The 22902-nt window shown below is 39.6% G+C and overlaps 1 protein-coding gene across 1 annotated transcript in view; it reads right to left on the reverse strand.

Annotated features, from left to right (window-relative positions):
- Positions 1-22902, reverse strand: part of fstl4 (follistatin-like 4) — a 178607-nt gene that overhangs the window by 40334 nt on the left and 115371 nt on the right. The window contains exons 4-5 of the mRNA XM_070843905.1: positions 19052-19242; positions 15408-15528 (exon numbers count right to left, since the gene is read on the reverse strand). Of these exons, the coding sequence (XP_070700006.1) occupies positions 15408-15528; positions 19052-19242 (312 nt within the window). The remainder of the gene's footprint in view (positions 1-15407; positions 15529-19051; positions 19243-22902) is intronic.

Here is a 22902-nt window from a genome sequence, read left to right on the forward strand (position 1 = left end):
GTGAACCCACTCCAATGGTTAAAAAGCTTAATGCACCCTTGAGTTCAGACTGGTGAAGTGGAGCAAAACACTAGGGTTTGTATTATTTTTACATTATTTGTAACTGTACAAGTTAGACACATTTGTTTTTCTTCTGAGAGAAAGAGAGCGGTCAATGTTTGACAGAGCTAAAAGTCAGAAATTAGATATAATGAGGCTACTATACGAAGACGAAGGAAACAGAAAAGACATTTCTTCTTTTATGTAGCCTCAAATTAAGTACTGGAATGAAGTTATATGCTCTTACTTTGCGCTGATAAAATACCATAGCATTCTGTCAGAACTAATGAGTGCTGTTTTCCAGTGTGACGAATGAAAAGATAATGGATCCTGCAAATACAAACAAGATAACTGAGCAAGTTTTCACTATTTCAGCAGTATAGAAACCAGACAGACCAGGTGAAGCTCATATGTGTTTTAATCTGATCCATTTTCCACATTCTCCACATCTATCCTGCTTTAGTACCACTGATTATTATAATCAAGCCAAATGAAGTGTATGAGTTGATATGTTTGGACATCAGAAGAGGTGTCAGACAAAGTTTATTCAGACAAAAAGGTAGCAGGCATATATAAAGATATATACATATATAAAGAAAAAACATCCTTTAATAAACTGTTGTTAACAGTTTTTTTAAGAACTATTTTTTACTTAACTTTGATATGTATATAGATATATTGTTAGTAAAACACATGGCAAGGTTATGCTTCTCAATAACCTGGTGAAAATCACAGATTCAGCAGTTAAACTGAAAATAAAAAGTTGTTATGAAAATACACAAATAAAGGCTGGTAATTTTTAGATGACATAAAGTTTGACTTTCATGGTCTATATATTTCAAATATTGATCCAAGGAAGGTTTGCTAGGCATAAATATTATTTATCAACAGTGCTAAATATCACATTTATATACTGTAGTTGTGCATGTTCACACCTGGGAGCTGTCCAGTAAAACCACCATCTTTCTTCGAGCTACTGAGCTGCAGTGCTCCGTTGGGTTTAGATGCCTTGCTGAATGGCATCTTGCCAAATTCAGGTATCTCACTAGACTTTTAGTTGTAGGAATTTTCCAGGAGTTTTGGTTCATTGTATTACATAAAGAAAAATGGAAAATGCATTTATAGATCAAATAATTACAGCTGACTCATGTTAAAACACACATCAGTATGTTTGATCTAAAACATGATCAATGCTGCCGAGTTCTTGGCTTTGAACGCTGGCCTGTCTTACATATGTTGATAAAGTCCGTGCCTCTGTCTGTGACTTGACAACACTAATTCCTCCATAACATAATACTTCATTAAATCCTGAAAGACATTTTATCTGATAAACATCAGTCTAATGAAACACCCTGATTTTCAGCAATACATATTCTTTGGTTGCTTTGAAACCCAAACTCGTACATTTTTGATAAGTAGTATAAAATGTTACAGAATCTCTTTTCTTCTTTCTTTTGCACCTTGGTAAAATATGGGCTGATTAATTAGCAGAAAAATGAACTAAACAGGCATTGTAACATAGCAACATTATAACCACTAACAGGGTTTTTAAAAAGCTACTGATGAGCTGATGAAGTTGATTAATTGCTCCATATTTTCCCCTGAAGAACTCTCTTTCTCTCTCTCTCTCTCTCTCTCTCTCTCTCCATTTCTCTCTCTACTGTGCAATGAATTATGGGCGAAAAAAAGTTTGTCTACACCATGCACACTAAATTATTATGGATCCTCCACGGATGACAGGAATTTTGAAAATAATAAAGTTTCAGGCAAAATTCCTGCATGCTTACTGATTAAACTTGGGTAGAACTGTGGGCTGTCAGGTGAGAGGGATGTGGGCCTGATCCCCAATTGGACCCTTTCCATACAGATCTGACCTCAAGTAACAAGTGACCTGTCTGTTTACAAATGATAGTAAATGCTAATGTCTCTCGCATAGTGCCTGTCACATTAAAGATTTAGCTGCAAACAATCTGACCAAAGGCTTATTTTCTGTTCAACAACTCTGAAAGCTGCCAAAACACGACAACATAGAAGCTCAACCATGGCTCCTTCAGATCTGTCTGTAATCCCAGTCCATTAGGAGATGTAAATCATCCCCCAATTTTAGTTTAATACACAGCATGTTCTCTTGTCCCACTTTTTTGTGTTCATAGTCTGACCAGACAATTACAAATATATCCCCTTTTATTTGTCTGATTCTCAGTGTGTTCATTGTTCCTGCCTGTAGCTTAATTTTGTAGTAAGATGTTTCTTTTCTGCCAAGATGTGATCACAGTCAGATACAGTGTGTGGTTTCTGCTCAGCCATAGACAGGCAGCTGGTTTTGCCTCTTTTTTTGCCTCCCTACCAGTGCAGTCTACCAGTCCACAGCCCACTGCAATTTCAGTTGTCAAAGCTGCATTCATGACAACAAGGCATCAAACTCAAAAGCTTCTGAACTTCTTTCTGGATTTCTGATTTTCTGTAGTACAACATGACATCAAGGGGTTCCACATGCCTGTTGCATGTAACTGGGATTTATGCTGGCAAAAAAGCCTCTGAGCTTTAACCCTCATGCCAGCTCAGTGCATGTTGTTTTAGAAGAGTGGGTTAAATAGGAGCGTGTTGCCACAGGAGATACTGAGCGCGAACAATCTGCTAGGAATGTGCAACATTGAGCTGAGCTGCAGAATCAAGCCGCACTCCTGAGAATAAATGCTTTGGAGATTTGGAATTACCTGCTCCTCTCCTCATACTCGCTTGCACTTCAAAACGTTTGACTATTTCAGCTTTCTAAAGCTGTCAAAGCTGCACTTTCAAGGTCTACTGAACGAAAAAATACTTTGACTTTGGAAATTCTTTGAAAGCGGCTAAATGATATTGGCTGCTAGTGTGAGGGGTAATGTCATTCTAACAGATTAGGATGGCTCAGGCTCAGTGTGAAAACTAAGAAAACTAATCAAAACATCTCTCTAAAATGATAAACTAATCTGTCAGATTTTATTTAGTTAGCTTTTCCATCAAATCAACAACAGCAGCAATATTGATGCTAACCTATGTATTATTTATTAATGTTTGTATATATTGTATGGATTGCAATTTTTGTAATCATTGTTGTACTTAACATATACAACTATTGTCTGCTGTTTGTAGGCCAAATTTCCCCTCTGGGACATCAGGCACAAGCTTCACTCTACTCCACTGTAATACTGTTTTTTTTCACTGTCATTACTGTAATTAAACTGTTTTTGTTGGAAATTTTGCATGATAAACAAAAAATCTATAATTTATTTGTCAAAGACATCCTGGCATGCACATGTAATCATAGACTGACCCTTTCAAAAAGCTGGTAATTTGTGATCTGTACCTCAGTCAGGATCATTCCTTATGTTTTTTTATCCAATACACCTAAGATTCAATTATAAGAAACATATTCTTCACAGCCTTGAACCAGTTTTGGTATAGTCCAGCACCTGTCAACAGTCACTCCACAATAAACTCAATAAACAATAAACATGCAGTCTAATTTCAACTGTAAGGTTTTAATGCATTTGGTATAAAATCCTAGTGCACCATGGTGGAAGAGTCAACCACAGAGGACGCTGTTCTGTGTCATGCTGTGTCACTTCCTCTGCTTCACCCTCTTTGTCTCAATCACAGTTTTGTAGTAAGGTAATGTTGATACAAGACTCCGTTTGTACAAGTTTACAGCCTGCCTGCAACCCTTTGTTACTCTGTGTACAATGACGAAGCTAAAACAAAAAGCAAAAATGAATTGACTGACAAAGTGCAAGTTTTGGACTGATAATTCAAGTCATTGTTTGGAGGCCAGCCTTTGTCTTGTCTGTCAGACTGCCTTGCCTGATTTAGAGCATCAACAGAAAATACAAGAAGTTTTTTTGTAGATTTCTTTCACCTCAAATTATGCATATGGATACCTGCTGTGGCCACAGATACAAATATATTGCATACACATATGTTGCCTTCATTGCATCAGGATCCCTAGTCATTAAGATTGAAACTTGACAAAGGCCTGCTGCCTGTTGTAGTGCAAAATGTATTTAATTCCACAAAACTGCAAACAGCCCACTGCTGCCAAACTCTTCTACTGTGTTATTAAGTGTAACTGAAGCACATCGTGACGCTTATTATTCAGGGAGTTGAGAGCGAATGTGACAAGGTGTGTATGCGATCTTCCGTGTCCGTCCCAACTTCCCTTCATCCCTCCCCTTCCAGTCCCAGCTTTGTGCTCCTGCCTCAGCCACTCATCTCTTAATCATCACTTCTACTTTCCTCTGTTCTCCTCCCACTTTCTTGAACTTGCCATCTCTCATCCCTCACAGCCCCCACATCTTCTCCCACAGTCTATACTGCAGCCCAAGACTCTTGTAAACATGCAATTGTGTATTACCCACTCTTGTTTCCCCCCTCTCTTTTCGCTCCATCCCCCTTTTCCACATAGTCCCTGATTACTCCTTACCCCGCCGCCTCACCCCATCTCTGTACTCCTCTTGACCTTGACAGACACATGGAAACATATAATTACGCATCACCTGCTCCTCTGAGTACTCTCTCTTTTCTGTCCTTCTCCTTTCTCAACTTCCCCTAAATCCAATTCTCTCTGTCCTCCCTGGTAAACACATCATCACTAGGTGAGTATTTGCATCCTCTTGCAGCTCCTTCACATTTGTAGGTCTTACTCTGATCAAAACACAGTGTCATCCTTTAGAATATGGGAGAACTAAAATTAATATCCCCTTGAGGGGGTTGGGTTTTGGAGGAGTTCGATTTGGCTGTTTACGAAATAAGCAATTCAGCTCAAAGCCAGCACATCGACTCACTTGTACACTCATTCTTTCCCTCCTTTACCCCCGTTCCACTGTCTTTTATCCCTTTGTAAGATCTGAGTGTCTGTTGTCTTGTTTGTGGAGTTCAGCTTGGTGACGTCAGAGCTGGCTTCCGTTCAGTTCCATCGTACAAACAGAGAAGAAAACAGCTCTTACAAAAATATAACCTTATCACTATAACCATGCCATCTGGACCAACTCGCTGATGATTTACACGGAACAGATGTTTGCCCGAAGAAAACAACACTACCTCTGAGTGCATCTATGGGAAATAATTCATACTTTTTCCACACAGACACGTTGTAACAACAGAGTACCCGAAAGCTGAGGTTATCCAGCCATGACGGATTATGTGGTTGTGCTCTAACCTTGTTGGGCTGTTTTGTGTTCTATGAATCTGCAACTCTAATTTTTTTCTTCTCAGCAAAAAGTCCCTTTTTCCTTTTTCTTTGCTCGTTTCTTCTGTGTTTATCTCCTTTGTTCTGAGAGAACATTTTCAAAGCTGATGAAGGTGGATGCTAGAGGGGATTTCGTTGAGGAGATGAGAGGAGAAAAAGAAAGAGGAGTACTGCTCCCATGCAAACACACACATATGGAGACACACTTGTTTGAAATTGCAGAGGGGTGTTAAAATAAGAAAAAGAGAGGGAGAAAGGGGGGGATTGTTCCACCAAAGAGGCAAGAGAAAGAGCAAATCAATGGAGGCATGATAATGAATTATTTCCTCGCCAGAGAGGGAGTTAGAGGAGAGAGATAAAAGCAGACCACATGCTGCGCCACTAACAGCCTGGGGGCTGCTGCCTGTGAATTATGGTGCGTTGGAACACACTTGCCGCCCTCGAGACCCGTTGCTCGCAAAGGAAACAAAAAGGGGAAAAAATAGAAATAAGAAAGCTGCAAAGAGATGGGGGACCAGAAATGAAATGTCGGAAAGGGTAATAGGTCAAAGCAAAGCCTCTCGAGTCGCTGCAAAGCATGGATTTACATCTCAATGGCTAATTAGAGACGTAAAGATGAAATTACAGTGGTGGAAATGAAAGAAGGATAGATAGATGGGGGGAAATGGAGACACGGAGTGGGGGGCAGTGTTAGATGGGATTATTCAGCATGTGTAATTATGAGAGATATTAGATGTCTGGTAGAACAGTAAGTGTGTCACCAATGATAAGTCATGTCATAATGATCCTGATATGATGTTCCAGATGTACCGTGAGACTTCTGTAAGCGTGTTTCCCCCCTTTAACAACATGATCTGCACTTAGAGGGGCCACTACTCAACTACTGCGAGTTGTAGAGTCAAATAAATTACAAGTACAATTTGTACTTCATCGCACCATGTTTAACATACCCACGGCAGACATTTGTCTTATTCCTCTCTTTGTTCTTCCTCAACAGAGACATCCTGCTGTGACTGTGCCAATTTAAGCGCTTGATTTAGATTAAGCCCTTACAACTAAAACAGACTTGTGGGCGGTATATCAATATATATATACATGAAATACACAAATATCCTGTTGGTGACTACATAACGGTTAAAATGTGAATTGTGGGATAGATTAACACCCTATTTGTGGCGGCAATCTGCTTGCGGCTGATTATTTTAATGTTACCTTATTGCAAAAGCAATACAATTGTAACCTCAACTGAACTTCTTATTTAATTTATGTGCTTTTTTTTTAAAAAGAGAAAAAATATCTGCAACTCTTACAGTTTTATACATCATTCATCTGTGATGTTTAACACTTTTTGCTTTACTCACTGTTGAAATTTAGATTTTTTGGTGTACTGGCTTTCCCTCAACTTGCCTCATCTACTTCATTCATTAATTTACTATGTTTCCTAAAATTAGTTTCAGTACCCTCAGAGAACACGTCTGAATTTTATACAGCTGATGTTTTTAAATCTAGCATTTGCGCAGTAAGACCAAGAGAGAGAGAACAAAGCAAGAAGCACGACCAAAATCTATTTGTGTCTTACAAAGATTAACTGTTTAGGGTGTATTTTAAATTTAATCAGCACCTTCGGTTTTTGTGGCCACTGGGTAAAAGAGCATCTCTCTATTTGTCTGTATTTAAGGCTAATTTACAGATCCATATTAGGCCCTGCATAGACAAAGTTAAATGAGAAGATTGATATCACTATCCGCTACCAGCAAGGGTGGAGCTGGAGCCAGAGGAGATCAGACCAACTCTGCTGGATGCACTGCAACCTCATGCTGATGAAAAAACTCCAGTTAGTCATAGCACCCAAACATTTCTGTTTGTGTATGAATTATGTAATTGTGTACAAAATAGTCATCAACTAGTAACTGAGTGCCAGGCTAGCCGTCCCCCGCCCCCCCCGTTTCCAGTCTTTAGCCTGCTTCCAGACTCCATTTAAGGCGCACGTCTTCTCTGCTCTCTGAAAGCAAGCAAGTAAGCCTTTCCCAAACTTTCAAACATCATCAACAAAATCATGGTATTCACCTGTTGTATTAGTATTTTTTGAGGTGTTCTGGTGCTTCATGTTGATAGCAGACAAAAGATATGAGATAGGAAATGAGACATCCCCAAATGGATGTTGTGATAGACCCCCTGGAGGCCCTATAATCTGGAGCTATTCAGAACTGTGAAGTATTCCTTTTCTGCGTGTCAAGTAGGTTGGAAGACCAGAGAAGGTGAACTATGACACAGAGTACAGACAAGCCAATCATGCTTCACTAACATAAAAGCACAAGGATCAAATTTAATTCCAGTCTCAAATAATGACTGCAACAAAGTCAGCCTTTTCACCGTGGTTTGTGTGATTTCACACTGAAGCATTGCACTTAGTTTTTCTATCACCCATTGCACACACAGTATATTTGCCTAGTCTGGCTGAAGTTTAGAAAGCACGGATGTGTCATGGTTTCACTGGAGAGTACTAAACAGTGCCTCTGATGCTGTGCAGAGTAAGCGTTGTTGTACCATCATAAAACAAATTGACGGCCAACTGTCTCTAGATGTCCTTTGAGGACCACACTTGTGTTTTTTTTCTATTTTAGATGCACACAGTAAATTATTGCTCTCTATTATATTAAAGCTCTCAACAGACGCTGTCCGAATGTCCTCTTATGTTTTTCCATTTCATTTTTTTCTTTCTCTCTGCACTCCTCTCCTCATGTTTCCCCACCGTGTGTAATACACCTTTCAACATGAATGTAATGTGTACACTCTGAGATAATATAGTCCTACATCTTACACCAGGCAAGTCACATTGTCGATTGTGCTCAGGGTTCATGTCGCTTGCTTTGCCGTACTTTTTCTTTACTACCACTGCTTTGTATCTCCTCTCCTCTCCTGTAGGGAATTAGCAGCATCAGCTAAGTGTTGTTATAAATAAATGATATGGACATTAATCAGACAGCTACAGTTGCCATGACGACTCATCTCTCAGCATCGTATTCAGAACGGACTGCTGGATGACCATTGGCTACGAGGTGTTATACGTAGTATGTGTGTGTGACTGCGTGAAGTGAGTATGAGTGAGGTAATTTCACAAAGCCAACATTTAATTGACTGCTGGCCATTTAGTTATATGTTTCAAGATATGTTTAAGAGTAAGTCACTAAAAATAACTGATGAAAGCTAAACGGCGAAGATGTGGCAGTTTTATTATAACACATCTGTCCACTTTAAAGTAATAATCCACTATGTCTACACACTATATCTAATTGAGGGAATATTTGCTGTTTTCAACAGATGCTGTCGGCAAAGTCTTTGGCCAAACACTGTTTTCACTTTTAAAATAAAACATTAATGGAAACAATGCTGCCCCTCTGACCCAACCAATTAAAAACTCCCCAAATTGGTACACCATTGGTTTTCGGTTTAGACCTCTCCCTCTCTGCTTCATGTGCCTTCTCATTTCCACGGGAAATGGACCTATTCATTTGCTGTGCAACTGTGATGACCAAATACATACAGTATATTTACAACAATCTTACTCCAGAAGCAAACCAACCATACATCAAAGAAGCATGGATTACTTAAACAACAACAAACAGCAACACACCTTTCCACATGGTAGACAGAAAACCAACCTAACTCTCAGTGCTGCATGGAAGGAGTATGGCTAAAGCCTCAGCAGTCCCTTACCTGTTAGTGCAGCTACCTGACACTGGATAATTACAGAGGAATGGAGACGACACTTGGAAGGTGCCAAAAAGCCCCTTATACACATACCGGCAATTAGCTGTAAAGGTCCAGTGAGCAGTAATGAGGCATCAGAAACTAGCTAGGGGACAGTGGGAAGGAGGGAGGAGAGGAAAGGAAAAGAGGACAAGAAAGGAAAGGAAAAGACAAAGGAGCAGCGAAGAGAGATAAATGCAAAAAGGTGGGAGAAAAATGGGAAAAAAGGTGGGAGGATGCAGATATGACAGGAAACAATAGAAAGCAGAGGAGAGGAAATGTTATTGTGTGGGTACTGAAGGAACCTCCAAGACCTCCAGTTCAAAGTCACTTTGTTGTTAAGAGCTTAGCTGGAGGTCTCTCACCCACTTGGCTGTCAGAGAACAACAGGCTCATGTTGTTAAAGTGATATCTGATCTCAGCAAGATCATTTGTGGAGATTAAGGGCAAACTTGAGAAACATGAAAGATCAGACCTTGACGGGAGCTGCCAGGCAGCAACAAAAAGATATTATCTTGCTGCAGAGGCATCAGGGATCTCTTAGAGCTTCATTGGATACATGCACGATGTATAATGGAGACAGAGCCCAGCAGGCAAAACATTTTGTCCTCTTGCACCACCTGCATTTCCGTATTGTATGTGACCTACACTGTTATATGATTCAGAAGAAATATTTCAGTATTGCTAATGTGACTTGAGTTTGGTGTGTGGCACTTAATTGAAAACACTGTCAGAATTAGCAGTAAAAAACATTTTCTTTTCTTTTATATCTATCCATATAGTGTGGAAACACTGTTAATCAATATACCTAGTAAGGCGGAGATGTTGATATTGACCAAAATGCTCACTGATAATGTATTTTATTTGTTCCAATTAGCAACAGCAGATATGTTTGTTTTGTATTTTTTAATCAATACCTGCTTGGGGTACTTACAGTGTTGGTTAAGGTTAGGGACAAATCCTGTTTTAGGTTTAAAAACAGGAAAAACTCTGACTTCAAGCATGAGAAATAATGAAATGAAATGATGAAACTTTACTCTACAACATTTAACCAACATTTCAAGGTTTAATCAAAACCATTATCTTTCCCTGACCTTAACCAAAGCGCTATTGCGCACATGTGGGATTCAGTACATGAACCTCGATTATTCTCCACTCACTTCCATACAACTTCTGTGTGGTACTTAATGTAGCACTCCAAATGAAGATAACTGAGGCAGCAGCTATGTTTATTCCCAGAATGTCATTAGTAAAATAAAACGGCCGTATATCATTTCTGGGAGACAGGGTTGGAAATGATTAGTTGATTAAGTGATTCAATGAAACAAAGCTACTCTAAAAGGGAAAACTAAAATAGAAAGGACATATATTAATATAACTTTCATCCCCTCTGCCACGGCAACTGTGAATACTCTGCTGATATGACCTTCTACCTTCTATTGTATGTATACTGTGTATGTACGGATGCCCATTCGATGTTCCAGGAGCATGGGCATTATGGTGGCAAAGTTCACCTTTGAAGATAATATACTTTTATCTAGGAGTATCAGGCTTCTAATTTCCAGCTACATGTGAGATTTTCAGATGATTAATTATTCACAAGCGACAATTTCACCTAAAACCCCTATGTGGTTTAAAAGAAACACATTTTACATGCACACACATGATCAGCTAGACACCTTTTAGAAATACAGGCAAACTCTTCAAGGGAAATGCACACACACACACACACTTTGGTAAACAATTGCAGTACAAATATATGAACATTCTCGTTCTCTAAGTCTACTCTGTCTTTCACCAGCTATCACGCATGTACATTTTTTTCCTATATTTCCACTTTCTCTTATTTCTCCTGCTGGTCATTTCCCCTCCAGGGAGCCAGGAGAGGCTCTTTCCCCCTCTTCCACCACTGGCCCTTATCTTCCCTCCGCCACCCTTCTTAGGATCTTCACATGACACTCTCCTCTCTCTTCTTCCTCCATTTCATTCACTGTCGGCCTCCTCATGCCGTTCTTCTCTTCCCTCTCATCTCTGCTACTTCACGCTCTTGATTAACAAGTCAGTCCTGCTGAGTGGCCCCACCAGTGAGGCCGAGCATCTCCATATAATTCCACTATTAACAGGAGTCATGGAAAACAAATAGACTCACAGTGGAGGAAGAATGTTAAGAAAACCAGAGAGCTTGGAGGGGAAGAACCGCATGTGGGAGAAAAATAAGGGAACAATGAGAACAAGAGAAAACCAGCCTGGTCTTAATTAGACGCTCACCAGCTGTGTGATTTTGCAAATAAATAAAAAACCAGACCACTGACTCATTGTGCTGCACCTTAACAACTGATGGACCTGTTAACTAACAAGGTTTACGACTGTATAGTTATATGCTCAAGTAAATCTGGGAAACAAAAAAAAAAAATCTTTCAGTGAACATGCATACATGTTTGATTGCTGCTCCGACATCATTAACTTCCAGAAACAATATACCAGCTAGAACCACAAACTTTACAATAATAATAACAATATAATACAATAATAATTTTCTAGTCTAAAAATCTTGCCAACATAACCACATGATAATGGCATGCAAACAGAGAATTAAATTTTGAGGAAAAAATCTTAAATCTTAAAAAAATCTCTTCTTCATTTCATTTAAACATCCCACAATCTTTCTGCAGTCTTGCTGCTGCTGCTGGTCTGCTTTCTTCTCACATATCCTCTTTCTTCTAGTGTTTTCGTCCTGTTGCTCTCCCAGTTTGCTAGCTTGATGACAGAGTGAATGATGAAGACTTAGTGACATAAACAAGCCAGTGGGCCGACATTGAGATGAGGCATTAGTTCGAATTCACGACCATCGCTGTTTATTTTTCATCTGCTGGTCTCTGCAGGATCTGGAAGGTCTCCAACAGTCCCAGAGTGTCTGGATCCAAGACACCTTCTGACGTTTTTTGACGATGATTGCACACGGACACCTCTGGCTTCATGGTGGTAAATTGAATAGCCAATAATGCTGCAGCGACGTGTCGATCTTGTCATCGGTTTCTAATGAATCCTACAACACACTGTAGAACTGGGCTGTAGCGCATGTGGGTGTGGTACACTTGGGCGTATGGCATGTGAATGAAATTGTCGTACTTTCTACCCTTCATAAGATGAAACTCTTTGAATGTGTATTACAAAAACCTTCTATAAGACACTATTCTAGTTTGTCATTACATCAGTCTTGGAATCATTTCATTTGAACAGCTGAATTTCAGAAATTGACAGGAGCATAGCTTTGCAATGTAAAATTACAGGTAGTCAGTGAATGCTATTGAATTTTCAACCTTCTCCATGTTCAATGTCCTCCCTCCAGTGTTGCCTGTGCCCTTTATCATGAAGCCATCGGGACAAATGGTCTACTAAACGTTTATTCAATGAATACCGTACAGTTCGGGCTCTTTACTCCAGAAACGGTGTAAAAGCCAATATTATGAAGTGCAGGTCAGTTATTGTGGACCGGGCCTATACAAAATATTACTCACTACATAATACACATGCAGCCCTAGTATCACTGCAGGGCAGCTACATACACCACACATGTATTCACAAAGGAGCTCTGACCTTGTGTGACAGGCTTCAGATATCTCTCAACAAGCCTGCTCACCTTTCAGCTTCAATGCTAATGCACTGTTGTCTTTTACCGAACAGTTAGAGTGAATCATTTCAGCTCCGGCATCAGTGCCAACGTTCGCGAGGTAAATTCCTGCACATTTATTATTGTTTAATTATAGTGGCTCGAATTTGGATTCAAAGGGCACGTGTACAAGCCATCCACTCCTACACAATGTTGACACTATAATAAATGTTAGGAAAGAAAACCCTGTGAAACCATACACCATTAGGAAGGACACTACAGCCCTGATTTAAAGTCATTAAGCTTTTATTGCTGTACTGCAATATGCTCGATGGCAAAGAGAAGGCTGATTACACATTCCTGCTGTTGCACAGAACAAGAATTTCCTTTTTTGGCTTTACTGATTCAAAACCCTAAATTATTGGCGTGATTTGCAATATGTGCAACAGTAAGGACATAGATTAATTGAATAGTTAACAGAAAAATGTGCTAATCAATTTAAAACATTTAGGAATCAAAAATGCCAAATGTTCTGCATCTCGCTCCTCATACATGAGGGCTGGATTGCTGTTTCTTTAATCACTCGAAACTGAAAAACCTACCATTGAACAAGCAATCTGAAGATGTCACATTAGGTTCTGGGGACTCCTGAGAGAAAAAAAAATCACTACAAACATATAAATCAAAAACTAATATGATCACTAACAGTCAATCAATGTAACTGATGCAATATGTATTTTCTTTAGTGAATAAAGATTGAGGCTGGATCTGATACTGCTAATAGCCATTAAATATTGAATAGTTTTGGATAGAGGCTGAGCAGAGTTATTCCCCAACACTGAGTCCCCAGTCAGACTTCCTGTAGAAGGAAATGATCCCATAATTTTGTAATTATAACACTGCATTAATGCTGGTAAGTTATCATACTCATAATTTAGGAATTAAAGATTATTCTGTGATGTAGTAATGGGATTAGAAAAAGTGCCACAAAACAACCTGCTGGGCTTGTAAAAGGTTTGAATAAGGGAAAAATCAATAAGAATGCAATCATCTCAGGAGTTTGCCTCTATTACATCTGTAGAAAAAAGAAAAAATAGATTTGTGTGGCAACAGATGAGGACTTTGTAGAGTGGTGTGCTTGTCAAGGTTTATACATTAGATAAAGCAAAGATGACAAAGGGGCCAAAACACAATTAGCATTTCTGTGGGAGCAACAATGAAGCTGGAGTCTTTTTGGAAAATGGCCAGAGGGTTTTTGATTCTTTCATCAGAGCTGCAGAAATAAAGTATCATGAATGAAAGGAAGATAGCAGAGCACATTTTCTAACCCTGTGCATCGAGTTATGGTATCTCCTAAACAAGAATAAAGTTTGTATTTCAAATGTTTGCCTGAGATCAGATAATTGGCTTGACAGTAGAATATCAACCAAGGTAAAATGGCTTCTCACATCATTTCCATCTATTATCTGTATTCTATTTTCCAAGCTTATGACCATTTTGTAAATTTCCACCCTGCTACCAACACCTGTGATTCCTGGCTGCTCTGCTTCAAAGACCTCTCACGGGAGAGCACTGAGTGTATCCCAGGAAAACACACACAAATACGCACAGACAGACTTACCTGCAGTTATACACACACTAACACACACACTTACAAGAAAACCTACACAATTCAAGACCATCAACATTATCCAGAACCGCAGATGAGCCACTCAAAAATAACGACTCCCCCTTGGTGTTGGCTTTCTGCAGCCCAACAGTTAACCTTGAGCATCATCTGATCAATAGCTTGTTTTATTGGTCCCAGCCCATTCCTTCAACTGCTTGTCAAACATAAAATGCATTGAGAAACACAGTCTAGAACCCTGCAGGAAGGCTTATAGGTAGATAAATACCATGCCATGTGAACTCACTGCCCATCAGGAAAGTTAGGGGAGTGTAACAGAGTAACAGCAGGATGGTTCCCACTAAAACCAGTCATTAGGATGCTAAATTAGTGGTGAGGCTTAATGGACCTGCACAAGCTGAAGGTAGAGCCATAGAAATGGCCACCTGCCACAGCTAACTGCTGGATTCATCAACTTTATCCAATTTTATCGCTACTTTGGATCCAGGTCTAAGTTATTTCACAGTTTGAACTGAGATATGAAGGAGAAAAAGACAAATAGAAGAGAAGCTGCAGCAGGTTTCCATGGCGTCTAGCAATTTTGGTACTGGTGCTACGGTAACATTAATGGCAGGATTGTGATTACTGGTCTTAATAAGGTGGAACTGGCCTCTCAGCTGCCACTCAGCCTAAACCCCAAAGGCCATTATGGCTGGTCCAGATGCCATAATCATGGCTGGATCTGGGCACATGGGCGAGTGTGCAATTATCAATTTATCTGTGGCTGAAACACTTTTATCCTGATGGCCGCTGAGGAGAGGCTGACTGGACGGAAGGTCACCAGGTTCTAAATGGCGGTGACTCTAAGCGGTATGTTTTTAGTTTTTAACAGCATGGCTGACAGCGTGTCAACTAAAGCAAACTAATTAAACAAAGCAAGTATAAATTGGGTTTGTGGATTTAGAAAATAATGTGGATACAGTATGGAGATAGGATTTAAGCATCTACAATTATGAAGACAGTTATTGGCAAAGTGAACTATTTTGTATTCTAAAAGACGACTTTTAAGTATGATCTATAGTTATACTTGGTGTGTTTGTTTTTCTTTAACAAAAAATAGACAAAAAGAAAAAGGGAGGCTGGTAGAAGGGGAAAACACGGACAGACTGAAGACTCACGGAAAGCTGTGTAGAACTCATGCAGGCTGAGGTGTCCATCGTTGTTGTAGTCATCGTAACGCAGCAAGTCCTGCATGGTGCACTCCAGCAGGCTGTCCTCCAGGTGCTCCTTCATGGAGATCTAACACACACACACAAACACAAGCGTTCAATCATACAGCAGAACAAAGATGAAAATCTGCACAGAGAACTTGTGGGAAAAGCAGGCGATGAAGGCAACTATCCTACACAGCAACAACATTTTCACACCTTATCAAAGCCTTCACTTATTGTTTCTCTCTTGCTGTCATCTTTTTTATTCCAAGCTATCTGTGAGATACATCCACGTACTGCGCATTCAGTATAACTGCAAATCTGACATTTCTTTAAGCAGAGATACCACACATATTTAATGTTTCAGTATTCTTTTATTATTCCTCTAACATACGTGTAATTAAAACTGGACTTTTGCCCACATTCTGTATTTTATATATTTAATTATTGGACATCAACTAAAATGGACTTTTGCTGCTCTCTTTTCTAAAAAGATACAGCATACTAGTGATTGAATCCACAGTACAGCCTTCTCATGAAAATGTGCTACAATAAGTGATCATTTGGGACTCCTGCAGATTTGAAAAAAATTACATATGCAATATACTTGTTATTATACTGCGTTCAGAAGTGTTTAGAATGAGCTTTTTAGTCAACCAATAATTAGAATACGATTTCCATCAAAAGAAAATGCCTCATATACATAAACACAGGAATCATAGAAACTCGTCCTGTGAGTAATTTCATTCAGTATAAAAGAAATGGGTTGAATATATGATCTGTCATGGTAAGTGCTTTTGCTGATTGCTTGCCATTTTAGTAGTATGTCGACTCTTACTGCCTACGTTTATGCATATTGCACTGGAGTTCATTCAAAGATGTTCTCCAGGGAACATGCACCACTCTCTTCTACATTGTTTGTCATTTACAAGCCCTCTCTTCCACTTAACAGATGCATCTTTCTCAGGGGAAACGTCTTTGAATAGGTGATGTTAAGAAGTAGTAAGGTGATAAACAGACTAAGCTTGTGCTCAATAACTCCAGTTGCACTGTAGCTGCTGCTTCTGTACAAATGTATAGCAGTAACTAAGAAAAGTGCCAAACAGTCAGTGCAGGTCTCTCTTTATTCTTTATTTCTGGGGACGGGGAAATTTTGTGAATTTCCCAGTCGTGGGACTAATAAAAAAATATCTTATCTTTATCCAAAGATGCTGGAAAGTTGAACTCTGAGTTGTAGCATGCAAACAGGACACCTCACCTAATTCGTTTGTAGTAACTGTTGATCAAACTCATTACATTTTCAGGAAGACACCCTGGCAAACGTAAAACATGAAAAAATAACAGACAAGATCACTGTAAGGTAAATAAACGTGTTTGTATCTGTGCAGCAAAGATACAGATTACAGTTTACTGTAGGGAAGGTTACAACAATGAATGTGTGTGGTCTTTACCGAAGGAAATTTGGGGCATACGATCCTGAGCAACAATCGTTTAGAGATTTCCAGGTCAAAACACTTAGTCATCTAAAAACGAGCTTCGTTTGCTCTAACAGTGAAAGTGTTTTTAGATGTCTATTTTAAATATAATTGCTGTTTCAAAGCAATTAACTTTTTTCAAGGTGAAGAGGGTCTTGACTACACTGAAAAATATGCAGTATACAGTTATCGGTGCAAACCGTTCACTTTTCAACCATATTTAGCCTGTTTTTAAAGGCATACACACTCAGGCTCAGACTAATTAGAACTCTTGTCAGGTTGAAGCTGGGTGGAGCCATGTAGGGGATTATATGGTGTCACTAAACTCTATTAAGTAAAGATTTTAATGATAAGGATGTAAAATGTCCCACTCTAACAAATGAAACAAAGCTAACAAGAGAGTGAGGGGGCTGTTTGCATTCACTTCAATTCGTAAATTGAGCAGCATGTGATGAACAAACCTAAACCTGAGCTTGACTTTAGGAAAACCGTTATTTTTCCAATGTAATGTTAATCTTTCTAATATTTATTTATTAAGATGCTTTTATTTCTGACATTTTTCCATTTGTTTTCAAAGTCTGTTTTTAGGCCAAAACACTAGCTAGACCATGACGAGGTACTGTAAGTTCAGCTATGATTTCCAAGCCTAAAAATATAGCCCCTGTGCTTGTTCATCTCCTCCAATTGATTCTATATGGAGCTGCACATGTGACATGGCAGATTAAGGGATGCGACAAACTTTCTTCTCTTGTTGCTGCCTACAGCAGACTGGAACCATGAGCTCACTGACACAGACAGATAGGTCCTTGGGCATTTCAATGAAATATTTCAAACCCTAAATGCAAGACTTTACCCTCTTAGACCATCCGTGACAATAGATGCACCCCAAACTGGAGAAAGCCTGGATGGATGAGTCCAGACTTCATTTTTGAATTCCTTGAACTTCTTAAAACCATCATCTCTGTGAAACTGAGTTTATGAATTCCTACAGGATGAGAATGACTTATCTGAAGTTTTCCTGGCAACATGTCAACATTAGTAATTTCCAGCTGTGATTGATCAAAATATTGTGTTGGATCTTTTAGTGTAGCTCTGCCAGAAATGGATTTTATTGTTTATTTTTGCTGCTAGAACTGGGACAAAAAGCACTTGATGTTTGTGATCTTGAAAGGGGACAAAGCGTGTTGTCATTTACAACCACGGTGAGATGACAAAAGATGAATTACTGTGGCGTTTTTGTGACTATATTTAGTTGCACTTATCAATTTTCACCTTCTATTAAGCTTGCTTTTCTATGGCATCACACAGCCACTTTCAATTTTAGACTTTAAGGCTGTAAAACATTTGACCCTTCCTGTTGCAATATGCAGTGAGAAGTGACTCCAGCATGATTCACCGTATTCTGGCAGAAGTCACTGGTATCATACTGTAGCATTCGTTGGGAGGAGTCTAATTAACACCCATTTCCTGGCCATTTCCTGCTGACAGATGATGCCCACAATAATTTAATTTCCTTCCTGCAAATGTCAATGCCAGTCCTTTCTACAGTTCCTCCACTGTTTCCCATAAGACCCTGGTGGGAAGATAACTTCAATAAACATGTTTCATCATTAAAAAAGATAATTACATATTCTAGCCACATGCCACTCACTCAATAACAACTGTGGTGGGAAGACACACAAAGAAGAAAACATACAGTTGATTATCAGTCAATGTGAGATGGAATAGGCTCACATTCTAAATGTGAAGGATCTCATTAAACAAGTGAGATTTTGCTTTATTTGTTTTTCATGGCGGCAGCAGTATGCTTTCCCTAAATTAGCTCATTGATATTAATACCACTAAACAGCACCAAACGTCTTGAATGAGGGTAATGTCAAACAGGGTCTCTTCACACTCACATAATCAAACAAAGGTAATAAATGCTTTAAAGTTCAGGAAAAAAAAACTGTTCTACACATTGATGGTATACAGCAAAGGCATTTCACAGTCTGACCTCTTGCAGAACCTTCCCTGGCATTTATTTTCCAGGCATATCCCCCCTTTAAATGTCTTGTTTTTTTAATCAGTCTTAACCATTCATCTGTCCATCCATACAGCTCTCTCATTATTCAGGCCATCTCAGCTGAAACCCACCTTTTCCAGCTCATCACTGACCAGCCGGCTGTCCTGGTCCACATCCAGGTATTTGAACATGGTGTCCACTAATGCTCTCTTCTCCTCCATGTCTCTCTGCTGGTTCTGCTCTCCACTCTTCAGCACTTTAGGCTGCATATCCAGCAACATGGTCTTCAGCCTGTTGTACTCTGACATGGTGCACGCATTTCCTACAAGAGCAAACACACAAGAACACACATGGAAAATTTTATTAACCTCAATTACATAATGCAAGGCCTTTGGATTGTAACTGTGAGCTGGATTTATTGTGTTTGTGTGTTTTATAGAGGGGAAAAGAGGGTAAGTGGGGTAGATAGTGTGTGTATTTGTCTATGCATGTGTATGTCCTTGAGTGTTTACTCATTTAAAAATGTTAGTTTTTTGTTTGCATAATTTGTCTGACAGCTTTTCGGTGCAGGGGTTCCAATTAATTACAAGTAATCCTTGAATCCACATGAAAACAAAAGGTAAACATCCTCATTTAGACCCTCTCAAGCTTCTTGTCCTCTTTTGCTGTGGGATTAGAGCTCATGTTTCAAACCAGACTGGGCATCTAGCGCCTGATTCTCTGCAAGGCTCAGCCTGATGAGTATGTGCAGAGCAGATGAGAGACCACAAATTAATCATGGACAGCACTCTGCATTTTTTTTTGCCCATCACACTTGAAATCAATAATTATGCAAAACACGTCTTTCCCATGCTGTGAGGGGCTTGATACAAATGGAGAGCAGGCAAATAAGTGCCAGAGAGAGGGACAAGACAAAATTTCCTTTTCTTTTCTTGTGTGTCCCTCCCTTGCTCTAGTATTACCTGGGCCTGATGACAGCATGCAAGACGCGAACAGGAGGGCGGGAAGGAGCAAGGCCTACATGCAAGTCAGAAGCATGGTGGTGACAGAGCAAAATATGAAAAAAATGCATATGAATAAATCATCAGGTGCCGTCCCTGCCCGACTGCTGCAGAGCAGAAGCCCCCTTCTGGGAGTAAATGGGAATGGATTTTATTGCCTAATGCACTCCGACAACTCAAAAACCATCAAAGTTAACAAATGCAAAATGAGGGGACATGATGAACCTAAAAGAAAGACTCTAGAAATTTAGTCCCAGCATCTCCTTTTGGCTCCAAACTTGTAGCAGTGGGGAGTGCAGCCAAAGCTTATCTACAGTTATTAGCACAACTGTCACTGCAGCAAAGTCAACAAGGGTTCAGCTGGGCAACAGTACAAAGACAATGACTCCTGCTGTGCTTCTCTATGTTAAAGTGCATATTAAAGATGCAGATATATTAATGCTTATGCACATGCACACACACACAAACAAACAAAGGGTTTCCTGGTGTGCAAAAAATATGTCCTCATCTCAAAGAATAGCTCATGGTGGCCAATGATCAAGTCCCAAACAACCTCTAAGACTCTACAGGTTGAATGGTTTTTTAAAACAGTTGGACATTGTAGTTTTTAGGGAAATGTCACTAAATCGAGAGTAAATGATGACTTTGTTGGGGGATGTGTGAGCTGTGGACTAAGACATTTGGTGCTCTAGTTTACAACAAGCTATACATTGCTTCTGAAAAGGGTCAAAGGACAATTGTCCAAAGGACAAGGGTTGGAACAACAATTTTCAGGCCATTCCTGCTTTGATGAAGTGCAGAAGAGCGCGTGACAGCATATATGAAATCCTGAGAATGGAGCTCCTGGAGCTTAGGTTAAGTGGGTCTCTAATTTGCTTTGAAGGGAAGTCATCAGTCAAGAAAATCTCAGTTATCTCCTTTTCATTTCTGGGAAGACTGCATGACATCTGACATGAACTCACAATCATCTTCTTCTTCAGCAAGGAAGAAGCCAAACAAACAAACAATGACATACACGTACACGTCTCAACACTGCCGACCCTTGTACAACACGAAGACGTACACACACACCCACATGACAAAGACAATGTGCTCTCTGCTCTACAAGCAGGCAGTTAAGTCAAGGTCTTGGCTAAATCCCTGTTCAATGTTATTCCTGCGAGGGGAATGAGGCGTGAGATGGATCAGACATGAGGAATCATCACCTAGCTGTCATCCCTGTCCCTGCTCTGGAAGGACAGAAACAAATTAACACCCCCACGCTGATCTTGTCATATATGGAGAGAACAATCCTCTCTTTGCTCAGACTTACTCTGCCTCCACGAATATCTATACAGAGGGAAAAATATTAGCAAAAGATATTATTGAAAAGAAAATTCTACTGAAAGAAATTGATAGTGTCAGAGTAAGAAGAGGTGTGCTCTGTCAATGTTGCTGCACTGACAGAGGTTGATTAAGGTCATAAATTACTTTTAATGCCCTTATGACCTCCTTACTTTTCCAGGTGCACCTTCAATTCTTCGGCCATGGTGAGAAAACGACTGTTACACTTGGATGTTACAGTGAATCACCTTCTCTTTCTTTGCTGGAGTGAATGTCCTTTGATTCAGTCTCTCTCATTGTGCTGAGCGCAGCAGATGCAGCAGTGGCAGAGAAATATCTGTCTGTATTACAGTGCATCCACCCCTGACTCTAACACTGTTTTATTGTTCTAGAGGGACTAAGAGTCCCTTTATTGCCCGTTTGAAATGTTAGCTGCTTAAGTGAGTGATCCGAAGCTGCTCGCACCATGGACGCCCAATGTCCCGGAGACAGAGCTCCTCTCCACCGCTCAGAGCATCCTGAGCTCACACTTTATAAATGTCAGCCGGGGGAAAACAAAGCAGAAAAGAACAAACAGAGAAGAAAGTCCCTGTCATGCTAAAGGGAATGGTTTGTATCATGGGACATTTAAAGGGATGAAATACCCCAAAGGTTAAAATGAATAAATAATACATTTATTAAAAAAAAAACATAAAGCAAAGATGTGGTGGAAACATTTTTTTCACCAGATCAATTCTGCTTCAGAAAATCTGTAACTTTTTACATTTTGCCACCCTCTCTAGTGATGAGCGGTAAGCTACTGTGGTGCTATTGAACATCAACTACCAAGGCTGGATTTGTGTGAGAGCCACCCAGAAGTTTACTGATGTCATTTTCAAGCAACAACCACAAATGGTTTTCCAGAGTGAGGAACATAAAAACACTTATTTGCATTTCCTCCATACGTTTCTGGTAACTTTTCATTACCAGAAGCAGTTTTATACTTATGCAATGCATTGCACTAATGTTTTCTTTGTTGCACAATGTGAGCACGAAATACTACAAAATAAAAATCTGGGTGAATACCAGTTTAAAGCAATCTGCTTCTTTAAAAAAAAAAAAAGATATTATTTTGGTTCAAATCTGTTGTCTGTTATTTTAAACCTCGCAAGAGTTTTATTTCAATGCATGTTCACATCAATGCATGAAAAATCGAACATGGTGTGAAAAGATTTTCCTCACTAGGAATCAGCCGGGTCTGACTAGACAAGAAGGCATTCCTTAATAGTGGAGCATGACCCACTGCTAGTAGGGCATCAAAACTGATTTGTTGCTGGTCTGTTGTTAGGCGTTGCTCGCCAGAATAATATGTTCAGAAATCCAACTGAGAGATAAAGAGTGTATAAAGAAGTCATGCAACAAATGCATGCAATTCAGACATGTACAAATCAAGAAAGTTAAAACTTTCTCTGGTACTTTTATTGTCTTTTGTGTAGCTAAAACAGGAAGGGAAGGGAAATCCAAGGCATCAATCCTTCAGATGATGAAACCTCCCCACAATGCCTTCCAGGATGGAAAAGTGTTCTGTGTTAAATTTATGTCTGCCTGACCTCCCCTGGCTGAAATGATGGGATTATTTACTGCCATGCCGTCTGTGTGCCACTAATATGCGATGGTGA

This window comes from Pempheris klunzingeri, chromosome 14 (genome assembly GCF_042242105.1).
Source record: "Pempheris klunzingeri isolate RE-2024b chromosome 14, fPemKlu1.hap1, whole genome shotgun sequence".
NCBI lineage: Eukaryota > Metazoa > Chordata > Actinopteri > Acropomatiformes > Pempheridae > Pempheris > Pempheris klunzingeri.